General features: G+C 41.7%; 1 protein-coding gene across 7 annotated transcripts in view; it reads right to left on the reverse strand.

The window, feature by feature from the left end:
* Window positions 1-13,793, reverse strand: part of NRP1 (neuropilin 1) — a 139,998-nt gene that overhangs the window by 28,246 nt on the left and 97,959 nt on the right. For all 7 annotated transcript variants that reach the window (XM_081820843.1, XM_081820842.1, XM_081820839.1 and 4 more), the window contains exons 8-10: window positions 12,107-12,251; window positions 5,015-5,346; window positions 257-401 (exon numbers count right to left, since the gene is read on the reverse strand). In XM_081820843.1, the coding sequence (XP_081676969.1) occupies window positions 257-401; window positions 5,015-5,346; window positions 12,107-12,251 (622 nt within the window). The remainder of the gene's footprint in view (window positions 1-256; window positions 402-5,014; window positions 5,347-12,106; window positions 12,252-13,793) is intronic.

Genomic DNA, 13,793 nt, shown 5'->3' on the forward strand with positions numbered 1-13,793 from the left:
CCTCAATAAATTATTTTTTAAAAAGTCAAAGGAGGCAACCCACAGAATCTGCAGAGAGTTCTGCCAACAACCAGTACGAGGTACTGTTGCGTGGAGTGGACTGGAATGTTGCGCCTCACGGACTGGCAGACCCAGAGGCAGGGTCACCCAGGGGAAAAAGCTGGCCATTTGCAGCAGCCCCATCAGGGGCATAAATGCATGAAGACAGAGATTTAAAAAGTGGGAAACGAGATGGGACTCTGGAAATTGTAATTACCTTCCACTTCACAGCCCAGCAGCTCCATCCTCAGCCCTAGTCCTCCGTGAGTGGCTCTCTCAGGGTAGATCCTGATGAATCGTGTGGAAAGAGGTGAAAAAGTCCGTAGCTCAGGTGTATCGTAGTTGTTGTTGCCTTCAAAAGACTGTGAAGTATGAGAAACGCCGTTATCAATAAGACCTCACTTTCAGCAGAAGAGTCCCTCCTTTAGGACTCTTAATAGGGCAGAGAAATAGACCCCATCCCACCACTTCATAAAATGGCTGACACCTTTGTCATAAATGAGCAAGCGAAAAACAAAACAAAACAAAACAAAACAATTAAGGCTTTTCCAAGAAGTGACAGATGTCATTTCTCAGAAACTTCGGCGCACACACTGAGGCTATCACAGAAGCTGAAGATTTAATGAGACATGTTTTCAATGATATGCTGATGTGTCTGGGAGAAGTGACCCTTCCTTGAGGAGGAGGAAGATAACTCAGGAAGAGAAGCTGCCATTTTTCAGAGCTATAATAGACACCACATTTCCAACAAGGATGCCGGTTACATTCTCTTAAAGGAGCGGGTCCTAGTTTTGCTAAGAACGTAGAAGGTGGAGAGATTAAACTCCTGAAGTTGGATATATTAAATTTAATGTCATGCAAGTGCTATTTAGTCAGGAACTGGGGTTATCCAAACCCACTGAAATTGCTATTTACTGAAGCGGTACCACCCGTGGGAGGCATTTGTAGATAAAAGACCTTCTCATCTCAGGAAGGTAACAAGGGTCCTGACTATTGAAGGAGGTCCTGACGCAGGTGGTCCCGAACTGCAGTGTGAATGGGCTCCTCTTTTTGAAGTACATTCCTAACTTGAAGACACTGTGACCTTCTTCCGGAGCCAAGCCACCCATTGCCAGGGCGGCGACTTTTTACACTGACAGGAAGGTCAAAATCCTTGAGTGGAATCATAAGAAAGTGGAATAATAACTTTTGCAAGAAATAGATAAGGCTTCTTATATCCTCTTCTCTCAGCATCATTCTTCTTTTTTTTTTTTAAGATTTTATTTATTTGACAGAGAGAGACACAGAGAGAGAGGGAACACAAGCAGGGGGAGTGGGAGAGGGAGAAGCAGGCTTCCCCGCAGAGCAGGGAGCCCGATGTGGGGCTCGATCTCAGGACCCCAGGATCATGACCTGAGCCGAAGGCAGACGCTTAACGACTGAGCCACCCAGGCGCCCCTCTCAGCATCATTCTTAATCCTGTCCAGGATGGGAGGTGGGGAAGGGGGATTAGAAGACTCAAATAGCCTTATCATTGGGAGTGTCTTATTATACATCAAACATTGCACGATATTTATGGGTGCGAGGCATTGTTCTAAGTGCTGAAAATATATGAATTCATTTAATCCTCAAAACAACTCCATGAGGTAGGTTCCATCACTAGCCTCAGCTTACAGATGAGGCACAGAGAGGTCAAGTAATGTGCCCATGGACACTGTAAGTGTCCGAGCCAGGGTTCAAACCTTGGCAGTCTTAACTGGGGCCCTTCACCACCCTGCTGTGATATCTACCCTTAGAAATGATCTAGTCTAATCTCATTAAATTCAGGAAATTGAGGTCTATAACCAAGGCTACATATTTAGTTTCCTTAATGTTTCTTTACATGTATTGCAGTTGGGGCTACCAAATCTGATCGATCAGATTGAGTGGATGGCCAGCCCCAGGCTATGTCAGTCAGGAGCGGGGACTGTACCCAATTGCTGGGTCAAGAACTCCTAAACCAGCAAAAGATGTGATCATTCAGTGGTAGAAATATCAGGGCTAAAAGGGGCACACATGTAAGAGAAGATAGACAGATTGGGTCGGCTGTGACATAACCAGAGGTTCTCTGTGTTCTAGAAGGAAATTAATCAGCCTTTTCCAATTCAGAAAAGCCTCCAGGAATCTAAAAGGACGTAGTTAACATAGATCCAGTTCTCCCCCTTAAAGCGTCCTTGTATTATTTTCAAGAGTTAACTCACGATTGGGGTTCTGCCCTCTTGATAGAGCACAGTTGCTTCTAGTCATTGAGAAACTGACATACGTTATTGTTAGGCCCAATTAAGTGTCGTCAGCGAGGTATAATTATGATGAAAACAACACTGCTACACATGCGTGTTCTCTTGATGTTAACACAGCTCCAACAATCATAGGAGAAAAGCACTTAAGGTTATGGAATCCGGGCTCTTCTTCTCATTTTAACTTGAGTAAAGAATTAGCACAATGTAAAAACATAAAAGCTGTTGGGGATGAGCTGGGAAGAATACTAGCCGTGAACAGCCATATGGAACTGGGCTAACTTCGTTAACATAACGCTGTTTATGAAATATCTTCGTGTCCTTTTACTAATTATGTTTAGAAGAAGAGGGCTTTGAGGCTTTAGATCTCCTATCTGCTCCTGAGAAGTCCAGTTAATTCAGAGACTCTGATATACCTTGTCCATCACGTGCTACTTGAGGGTAGGAAGTGAGGAGCAGGTATAGAGGATTTTCAATCCATCAAAGGTGCTGTTTTATTTATTAAAACCCAGTACTCATTCTAGTATCACATAAAAGGTACTTGGCATTCTAAGCAGGTAACCTTCATTTGTAAGTTTAAATATAGTTATGTGTTAAATGTCGTTATACAATTCAGTAATATGTACTGCTCCTAAACTGAAGGTTTTACCCGTGTCCTTTTGCATCTTAAAGATTTTATTTCAGGAGAAGGACATGTTAGGAATCACAGATTAGGCTCTATGTAAATAATTTAGACGTTTTCGTGGTTTTAAATATCCTAGGAAGACGATAATGATGGATAAAATAATGTTTTAGGAGAAAAACCTCACATACTCATGAATGGAGTTTTTTATTGTTGTTGAAACTGAAAACTGTGTGCTGGCTTCCGGGGGACTTCCAAAGGCAATGTACTACAACAGAGTGATAGCTTTAGCTTTAGACTTGATTGAAGACGCAATGAAGCCTACTGTATGCTTTGGATAAGACATACGTGTCACAAGAGCATCAGCTTCTGGACGCTGCTGATGGGTGGCATAGTCACGCTTAGTGATAAAGTCAGAAGGCTCACAGCTCCTCAGGAAAGATCGGCTCTTAGGGGAACTCCAGTGTCTGATGTTTATTTTACTTTTTCTTTTGCAGACACAAAAGGGGGAAATGAAATGAACACAAGAAAGAGAGTAGCTGCACGTAGATTAAAAAAAAAAAACACTGGAAATGTTTTGGAAACCACAAGTGAAGCAGGGGTGAGATGGGAGAGAATTTCTTACATTTCTGACAGCGCCCCGGCTCTCAGTGGCCCGCTGCACTGGAGCTGACCACAGCCCGTGGGGGACAGGCGGGCTTTGCAGAGACAGACGTGGAGCTGGCGGTCCCCACAGGCTTCTGTTTCCTGCCTGCAATGCCCTTGGCCTGAGTCACTTATATCAAGCCACATTCCCACACTCGCTTAGAGGGGGAGCAAGGGTAATGTTCCCGCCAACGGGCTAAGATCTTTTCACAAAAGGAGTAGGTCCCGGACAAAGCAGGGATGGGAAACCAGTTGTGTTGGGTGTGAGAAGTACCATGGGCTGAATACCATTCCCACAGTGCAGACAGAACGGATGGTCTGTGGGTTGTTACTTACTTCATCCTTAAACCAGCTATCAGGCCACTCAGCATACTCTTGGGTGTCCTCTCCTGGTTGGTGTTGTGTGCTCAGGGAATGCAAATAAGTTTGATCATCAGTCTAACTAAAACGTAATCACTAAAGAAGATCTGTTTGGTTGAAAAAAATGATACCACATGTTGTGGGGAATGTTGGAATATCTCTCTTTTCACCTCAAGAACCAACTGTATTTTAAAAGGTTCCAATGTATAAAAAACATATGGAAGCACGGTTCACAAAAGCCAAAAGGCAGAAGCAATGATAGGGTCCATCGGTGGAAGAATGGATACACGAAGTGTGGTACACGCGTACAAGAGAGTATCATTCAGCTTAAAAAAAATGGAATCCTGCCACATGCTACAACTTGAGGACGTTGTGCTAAGTAAAATAAGACAATCACGAAAGTTCAAATATTGTATGATCCCACTTATGTGAGGCTCCTAGAGAAGTCAGATTCATAGAGACAGAAAGTGAAATGGTGGTTGCCAGGAGCTGAGGGTCAGGGGATGGGAGTTATTGCTTGGTGGGTCTAGAGTTTCAATTTTGCAAGATGACGAAGTTTTGGAGATCGGTTGCACAACAGTATGAATGTACTTAACACAATTGACCTGTATACCTGAAAAGGTTAAGATGGTAAATTTTATGTTATGTGTATTTCACCACAATTAAAAGGTAAAAAAAAAAACCAAAAAAAAAAAAAACATTTAAATGAGGGAAGGGTAAGAGAAGGGGAAAGGGATTTGTGGGGTGCTAAGAGAATAGAATCTGCAGAGAGATTCTGAGTTTCTACTGGCCCTGTCAGCCCCCAGACCCCCAGCCTCTGGGCCGCCCTGCCTCCTGAGTGTTGAGCTTTCTGCTGTTCCCTAAGGAAGCAAAAGTGAGCAGCAATGCTCTCAGAGACCATGTTTAGCACCTCATTCCTGGCTTCCCTAGAATGGAGGTCTTATGGACACCATCGAACACCTCCACTGATGTCACGGCTTAAAAGAAATACAAAGTCGTACTTCTTCAGGAACATGCAGGAGGTCCTTGATCTAAGGCAACGACGCGGGAAGGGACTCCCTGCCCTGCAGCCGCCCCCGTCCCTGGACCTCACCTTAGCCTTGCGCTTGCTGTCATCCATGATCATTTTCCAGTCTGAGCCATTGTTGCTGTATCCGATCTTGAATTTCCTCATGAACACTTTGTTCTCCCGGTGCTTCCCCCCCTGAATGATGATGCCCCTCACAATCTTCTCTTCCCCCAGGTCCACCTGGAGCCACTCGTTTATGTATGGGTGGGGCGCGGGCGGCAGTGCCCAGCCGGAGCGACTGGTTACCAGGCGAATATTTTCAGGCATCCAGTTTCTCTCCCCTTGGTTTGATGCTGTTATCTGGGAGTCAGAGATAAGTCCAGACACCATCCCCAACATACCAGAGCAAGGATAATCTAGAGGGTGGAATGAAACAGACGGCGTAAGATCGTTTTCTACAAGTCTCCATGCTTAGAAAGAGAATGCCACAGATGGAATAGGCACGTTGTCTGTTCCCGTTCATACACACGTTCTGGGTCATTTGACATTAAACCAGGGCCTTCCCTCCCTCAAACCTTTCTCCTACACTGGCAGAACCCCCCTCCCAGGACCATGTTCCAATAGAGAAAATCTTCTGTAAGGGCACACATTTCTGCCTTTCTGAGTTCTTCCAGATTTAATGTCAAAGTATTGATGTTTCTATCCCTTTGGTATCCAGAACTTATTCCCAGATCCAGTACAGGCCCTGGACAACAGAGGTTCAGTTTATGATGGGCACAAGATGTGAAATCAGTAATTTCAGCAACAGGATGCTGTCCTGCCCACCCCTCATTCTAACAGCATTAGGAACTTTCCACACAAATATCCATTGTCATCTCAAATGTACCGTGTCCAAAACCCAATGGTCCTTTTCCCTTGACACTGAATCCCTTTATCAACTCTGTGTTTTAACCAGTGGAACCACCAACCAGCTAGTTCCTGCCTAGTCATCTTGTCTATCCCTATTTTACATTTTTGCTTTCCTGTTCTGCTACTAAAATCTGTCATGTTTTTGTTAACCAAAAAAAAAAAAAAAGAAGAAGAAGAAGAAGAAGAAATCTGTTGGCCCTGCCTTGTGGTCCCCCTTTCCTTGGGCATCATCCTGGTCTGCGCCCTCCTGGCCAGGGTGCTCAATGGCCTGTTAGACACCAGTTGTGAATCTACACCACCCATAACTGCCAATTCATTTTTCCTAAAAATTTTTCTGCAGTATCATTCTTATGTCCCCAAATCTTCCATCGCTAAGTAAAATAAGCCAGACTCAAAAGGACAAATACTGTATGAGTCCACTGATATCAGGTGCCTAGAATAGTCAGATACATAAAGAGAGGAAGTAGAGTGGTGTTTGCCAGGAGCTGGTAGGAGGCAAGAATGGGGGTGGAATTTAACGGGTACAGGGTTTTAGTTTGGGATAATGAAAAGCTCTGGCAATGGATGGTGGTGATGGTTGCACAGTAATATGATTGTACTCAACACAACTCAATTGTACACTTAAAATGGTTAAAATGGTAAATTTTATGTAATGCATATTTACCACAATAATAAAAGACAGAGCTTTAGAAAATTTCCATGGCTCTCCATTATTTATAGGACCATATAAAAAGTCTCTATCCAGCTTTTGAGACCTTCATTTTGGTTTCACATTGTTTATCTAACTTTATTTCCTCTTACTGACAGCATATTCCAGCTAATCCATTTTCTTCTCCAATCCTCACCATTGCCTTTGCTCAAAATGTTCCTGCTTCTCCTTATCCTCTTGTGGACAGAAATAAGGTCTGCTAGGACATTAGAACCCGGCCTCAGACTCTTCATGAAAACTTCTCAAACTACTCTAGCCTTTATTCTGAAGTCTCCCTTCTCAGAAATATGATTGCCCGTGCGAGAAGTAGCTCAGAGTTTCGCATTAAACTGTTCTCTCCTTGTTTTTAAGACTGGTCATCTTGTATCCACAGCTAGATTATAAATTCCTCAAAGGCAAGGAACAGCATCAGATCTTTCTACATTTTCTACAGCAGCCCAAGAAGCTTCTGAGCATAAGGAGAGTATCAATCATTGATTTATTGGCGACTTAATAACAAACCGTTCAATCATTCTCCTTTCAAAACTGTACACCTCAATCAAGGACATGCATAGGAACGATAACCTATTTTTTCTTTGAAATAACTCAATTCTGCATAATATAATAAAAATTTAGCTTAAAAATATAACCATCCTAAGTGAGAAGCACATATTTAATGCAATTAAACTGTGTCCATGTTATCAGCTGCCCTTAAGAATGAATTACTCAGACACTTTCCAGATGAGTTGTACATTTCAGGTCATGTCATTTCTTTATCCAAGCATTCAGTCCCAGCTCATCTAGGAATTATGCATGTCCTGTCAACCAAGCCTGCCAGGCCTTCCAGATCATGGCTTTGCAAAGCCTCTCCTCATTTACCGCTTTTGCTAGAGGCAAATGGAATAAAGCACTTCCTTACAGTAGTGGAATGGAGGGAGGCTTTCTCTCATTTTGTTCCCTCCACTAGAATGTCCCCATTATCTTGCCCTTCCCACTGTCTAAACCACTAGAAATCTTGAGTGGTTTTCAAATGCTACAGTTTTCCCCATCTTTCCAACTAGGTGTGGTTTTCCTTTTCTAAGACTCTTTATTAGCACTTGATCTGCATTTCTCCTATACTGATGACCATATTCTGTTCCTTGGATTGCTGTTACTTGCCTCACCAGATTTTAAGTTCTTTGGGGACATGAACCAAGTCATATCTAAAAATTTTCTATGACTCCTTGAGCCTTGCTTTCTCTATGGTATTTGCTTAACAAATATTTGTTGAATGAATCAACTTATTAACACAATAAAGGCAGCGGCCAGTTTCTGTCAAGCGCCCCTTCCTGCAATTCAGTCACAGTATTTGCTCCAGGCTGGGATCTGGAAACCAAGGATAAACTCAATGGGGATTAAAAAAAATTATAAAAAGCATTTTACTGAGGGTCTATGAAACTATAGTGCTAAAAATAGAAGTCACATTTTTGGTCACTGTGGTCACACCTGACTGATTCAAAATCAGCCTTTATAAAGAAAATGTTTAGCTGGTAATAAGGACCAGATGTTACCATCTGGAGAAATGCACAATAACCTGAATATTGTAAGGAGAGCACAACCTTTACCAGATTAACGTCCTTTCTCTAATGCAGACTTGGCTAGGGCACAGTTTACATATCCACAGACCATGTGATGCCCTGCCCCCATTCAGCCCACATACAGTTAGATACCCCTTCCTTCTTATAAGCCTGCCTCATCCAAAAAGAACAATGAAGAGGCACCTTGATTTGCCTTTGACTAAAAATTATGTGACTCACTTTTAGCAATGATTAGGAGAAAAATTACATTAACATTTCAAAGTCTGAATGAGAGACTAGGATCTACTTCTATTCTTCCATAGCAGGCTGGCTCAGCTGTGCGTGGCTACATGTCAAAGCCTTTGGAAGTAGTGTTGCCAAATTTAGAAAACAAACAATCCAAGAAAAACAACAAACAAGAAGCAGGATGGCACACTAAATTAGAACTTAAAATAATGAATCATTTTTTAGTATAAGTATGTCCCAAATACTGCATGGGATATGCTTGTACTAAGAAATGATTTGTCACTTATCTGAATCAAATTTAACTGGACATTCTGTATTTTACTTGGCAACCCTGTTTGGATAGCTTAAAAGCAATCCTAGATGGAAGGGAGAGATGAGTTCTGTGGTGGGGAATTAAGGTAGTTCTTTTCATTGATATTGTTTTATAGCAAAATCTCTGTACTCAGTTTTAAAACTGAGATATACTGGTAAACCAAATACTCAGTTTCCAAGAATGAGAAGGTGAGAGCTGCATTTGATGGGTGAAACTGAATGAGCATAATGTAATCTTCCCATGATGACTCAGGGTGTTGTGGTGCCTGAGGTCATCCTTGCAAACTTTGGCCAACATAGGAACACAATGATGTGTGCAGAAACGCCAGTTAAGAGACTTCCGGTTAACAAACACAAGTTAACAGAGTTTGCAGTACGTTCTCATACATCAAGCAGTAACTCTCCAAGGTTATTTTCCTCAATATCCATATCTGCCAAAACGAGGAAGCCTGCTTTGTCAAAATAATGAAAATGCTCCTTTGTCAATCATCTATAAAGCAGAATGGTTTGCCCCAATCTTATTTTCTTTATATCTTTTTATGGTGACACCCACTGTATACTCTGGATTTTCTAGAATTATTGTATTTTTTAAAAAATAATTTCTGAATACAAAAATTAGGTGACAACTTGAGGGCTCTGGAGACTTTGGAGTCAAGTGATGTATTCATGGGGTAACTTTTAATTCAATAGTTTTTGTTGGTTTTAATCCAGTTTGAGTTAGGACTTGCCAACCCAAGAGGAGAGGGTGATATTTTGAAATTCAGTCATTTGTTTGTGGATAGAAATGCAAGTCAACCATCGATCCATCCATTCATTCAAAAATAAGTGTGTTGATCACGTGTTACGGTCCAGGCATTACAGGACACAATAGAAGATAAGGCAAACATGGCCCCTGCTTCCACGGGTCTCCCGGTCCAGCAGGGATACTGAAGCCTTGTTTCTCTTGCATTGGTCTCCACTCTGAGGGGACCGTGGCCTCTGAAGGTGAAAACTATCTGCTTCTGGCAACCAAGAAGAAAACACTGATATCATCGTCTCCTCAGAGGCTCTGCTTGCTGGGACTTGTTCTAGGCCCCGTTCATCGAGCACCATGACCTCTGTCATTTACTGGGTACTGTTTAGGGAGCATTTACTCTAAGCCAAGTGTGTTATATTCTTTCAACTTAATCTTCATTACAGCTGAATTAAGGTCAATCTTATTGACCAGGAAACGGAGGTCAGAGAGACAAAATGTCTTCCCCATGGTCACACATTCACCCAACAGACAGTCCAGAGTGAGGCCTGGGTAAATGTCTGCACACTTTCTGTCCACGTGACTATCATTATAACATACTGCCTTCCCCAAAAACCTGCTTTGGTCAATTATTTGGAGACTGTAGCTACTGTACTAGACAGGAGTATCTAAAATATATCAGGGGTCATGATAAAGAGATTAGCACTATGAGCCTAAAAGCAGTATCTTTTGAGGGAAACAAATAGCTGCTTAAAATGATTATAAAATAAAATATATGTGAAAATAAGAATATGCTGTTGTAGACATCGATGTTTAAATAAATAGGTCATTCAACTAATCCTTTAACATGTTCCACTAAATCATTAACATTTTCATTTTAAAAATCCAATAAATTATTCACCTTCTTCAGATGTGAAGACTCACATGCCTAGAATGAACTCTCAGCGAAATCCTTGTGAAAATGGAAAAGACCAGTTCAAGTTTAAGTGAATGTCTTATTTAACTGAAGGGAGAACCTCAGGAGTCCGAGTTCAGACCAACATGCTTAGAATCACGAAGTTTCTTCTTCTTTTTTTTTTTTGGTATAGTGACATAAAATTAGAAATGAGCCCGAAATTTCCACCCTGACCTCAAATGGCCTTGTTTCTATGAATTTATGGGTGGCTTCTCAAATTTCTAATGCTCTGAAAATTACCTAGAACTTTTCCTCATGTAACTGCTGATCAAAAATCAAGCCAAGGTTATATCTAACTTTTCAATGTTTCTTGTTTCTCCAAACCTCTTTCCACCCAACTCCTCCTGCCTCCAAGGCCTTGAACTTTCTGAGTCTTTGAACCTAAAACAGTAAACAAGTCTGTCTCTGGGATGGAAATAAATACAATTTTGGTAAGAAATCCGATGTTAGTTTTTACTTTCCAAAATGGAATCTCCTAAAAACTAGTATAGTTTTTTTCTCCTTAGTTTTTTCTCGAGGTGCTTTTCTCCAAATGGCTTGTAATTTCATTGAAAACTGCCCAGCTGGGTGTTTTTCCCCACCTTCAAAAATCAGTGTTTTCCTTCTGTAGACATAATTATACTAAGGAGGATAAAAATAAAAGCAATAGTGTTGGCATTCGTGGAAGAAGATATTAAATGCCCTAACTATGTATACTAACATAGTGTTTAAAGATAGTTCAGAGACTTTTAAAAGTTATTCACTTGTAATGACTTTTTGGTGAATCAGTTACTGATTCTGTTTAACTTTTAAACCTACTTTGAAGGTTATATTGGATTGCTTTTTTTTTTTAATGAAACTTTTGCAATTTATTTACTTAAAAGAAAAGGAATTCTGGTGTGACTGCTATTAGAATACTCCAGAATACAGCAGGATCATACAGCAAGGTCAGTGGACAAGTCATGGCTGCATTGATTGCCACAGGAATACAGCGAGAATGACGGTCGTGATGGCTCTTTTATTTTCAGCTCTGCCCCGCCTGGCCTACCCTTTTAGTCACTTAATGCCTCCAGAGTGCACCTTCTTCATCTCTCAAATGGGTAGAATCCCTCTACTTACAGCAATTTAACAGAAACTTTTAAAGTCCTATTCATGTCAGAAGAAACAAACAAAAAATTAGAAACATTGACAGATCAATTTCTAACATTAGTATATGCACTCCGCAAAGGATGGATAGATACTGAGACACAGAGTTGTCAGGGGAGTTAGTGAGTAAAGGAGTTAAACTGCTCCTTGATCTTGGCTGACAGAGCCACTTGTAGCCTTCAAAATTAAAAAGATAAAGCGATGGAGAGCATGTCATGTAATAATTTTTAATTGCAACTCTACTGAGCACCTGTCAGTGGGCCGTGCACCCAGGAAATGGGGACGGAAGCTTGGTGCTCGCCTTCATGGAGTTTGCTGACTAGTGGGAAGGCGCTGCTTTAACAAACACCTGCCACATGCCAGACTGTGCTGAGTGCTTTAGACCCATGAGCTAATCCATTATCCCAACAACCCTGCATGGCGTCCACTGTCATGTTTCCTAGGTGAGATAAGTAAGGCTTTGGAAGATAGTCAATTCTCTCCCCAGATAAGCTAGCGAGGGGTACAAACAGGACTTAACGTCAGATCTATCTAAATCCAAAGGGCATACTCTTAGCCACCAAATGAAAATGACCACATTTGTATAAAATAACTGCTTATATTTAAAAGTTCACGTAAGTCAAAATGAGGCCATCTTCGAGCTGGAGCTTACCTGTGATCTTGCAGCCATATACTTCAAACCGCATAGAAATGCCAGTTTCCCAAGTCACAGGTTTGATTCGGACGAATCGAGTTATTAGTGGTTTAGGGAAAACTCCAAACACAACATCTGTGGGGTTGGTGTTTCCCTGAAAGATCTATATAGAGAAAGAAAAGGCCCGATTTAAGATGAATACAAAAATATGTTTTCACAAATGCCTATAAAATTATTTACAACTTCAGCATTGTCCATCAAGGTTGAGGCGGCATTAAAAACTTGTCATGTTATTTTTTCAAATGATAGCAATCAGAAAATTCATGTGTAATACAGAATGTTGCACTAATCGTCTATTCAATTTTCTGAGAGCCTAGAGCCTCCAAAAACCCTATTACAAAGGTAACATTTGTTAAAGGCTAAATGCTATCATCTAAAAAAGTTGGAGGTTATTAACTTTATCATAAGGACCTACAGAATACTATAGACATTTCATGGAAACTCACACTACTTTACTTTCCCAGGAACCCCCAGAAGGAGTACTTTTGGAATTCAGTGTAGGGTCTAGCTTTTTGAAAATTCTAGGCTATGTTCCCAGCTACAACACTGGGGCAAGCGGTCTCCCCACTTTTAACTCCATTTCTTGATGGAAAATCTTATCCCTGACATTAATTAATCACTTCCATCTTTTTTGGGTTATTGGTAAAACCATGTTTTAGTGGTCAAAATCTAAACCGAATTAGAAATGATATGCAACTAGAAATCAGCTTTTCTAGGGCTCCTGCCTCTAGTTTTAAAAATGAGTCATTTTATTCTAAGAAAGAGGAGGCATGTAACTGCAAATGTAGTAAGTGCCAGTCACGAACGAGTTTCCCACAAGATCTGTTGGGGCCACGCTGCCTGGGCATGGCACCACAGCCTGTTCTCTAGCAAGGTCTCTGAGGAGTGCAGACTATTTGCCATGCTGGAACACTCTAGCACTAGACTACTTCTGGAGGAGCTGAAGGCCTCCACTTCTCTGGTTTTTACTTCAGCCCTGAACTGGGGAGAGCCCACGTGAAAGTAAAAGCAACTAGCACTTTGCTTCTCACACAGCCTAGCCGCACCATATTCCAGTTAGGTTGTGTCACTTGGGCGTTGCTGGGCCCCTCAGAGGCCTGGAGATTCCTCCCCACCTTTCCAGATAAGTTCTCAGAGGAGGAGCACAATTTCCCAGGGCTTGTTCTTCCCCCGGAAGAGAAGACTTCTAAAAGTCGGGACGATGTTTTTGCTTCATTTAGCTTAAGTGGCCTGCACGACAGAAGGTGGTCAAATGCTTTACGAAGTTGGCCGTTAGCCTGATCCCTCTCCAGAGATGGTTTAATATCATAATTTATCTAGCCTGTGATGGCCTTTAGATTTCTGTCCTACTTCAGCAAATCTCTCTGGGAAACAATCTGTGTGGGAGCATTTTTGTGTGACAAAGAATAATGGGTAGCTACCAGAGGGAGTAGAGTCCCAAACCGTAATGCTTGAAGGGTCAACAAGTCCACTTCAGGGAGAGACCGGCAGTCAGTTAAGAGGGCTGCATCCTCCAGCACAGGTTGGGGGGTGAACTCTGGCTCACACTGAGGGAACTTTACGTTTGCTGAAAACCACGTTAAGGGCATACATTCCGTTCAACATAAGGAGGACGGCTGGAGTTGTCGTTGATTGAAGGCTGGTC

This window comes from Leptonychotes weddellii, chromosome 5, assembly GCF_054177405.1.
Source record: "Leptonychotes weddellii isolate Sample4059 chromosome 5, ASM5417740v2, whole genome shotgun sequence".
NCBI lineage: Eukaryota > Metazoa > Chordata > Mammalia > Carnivora > Phocidae > Leptonychotes > Leptonychotes weddellii.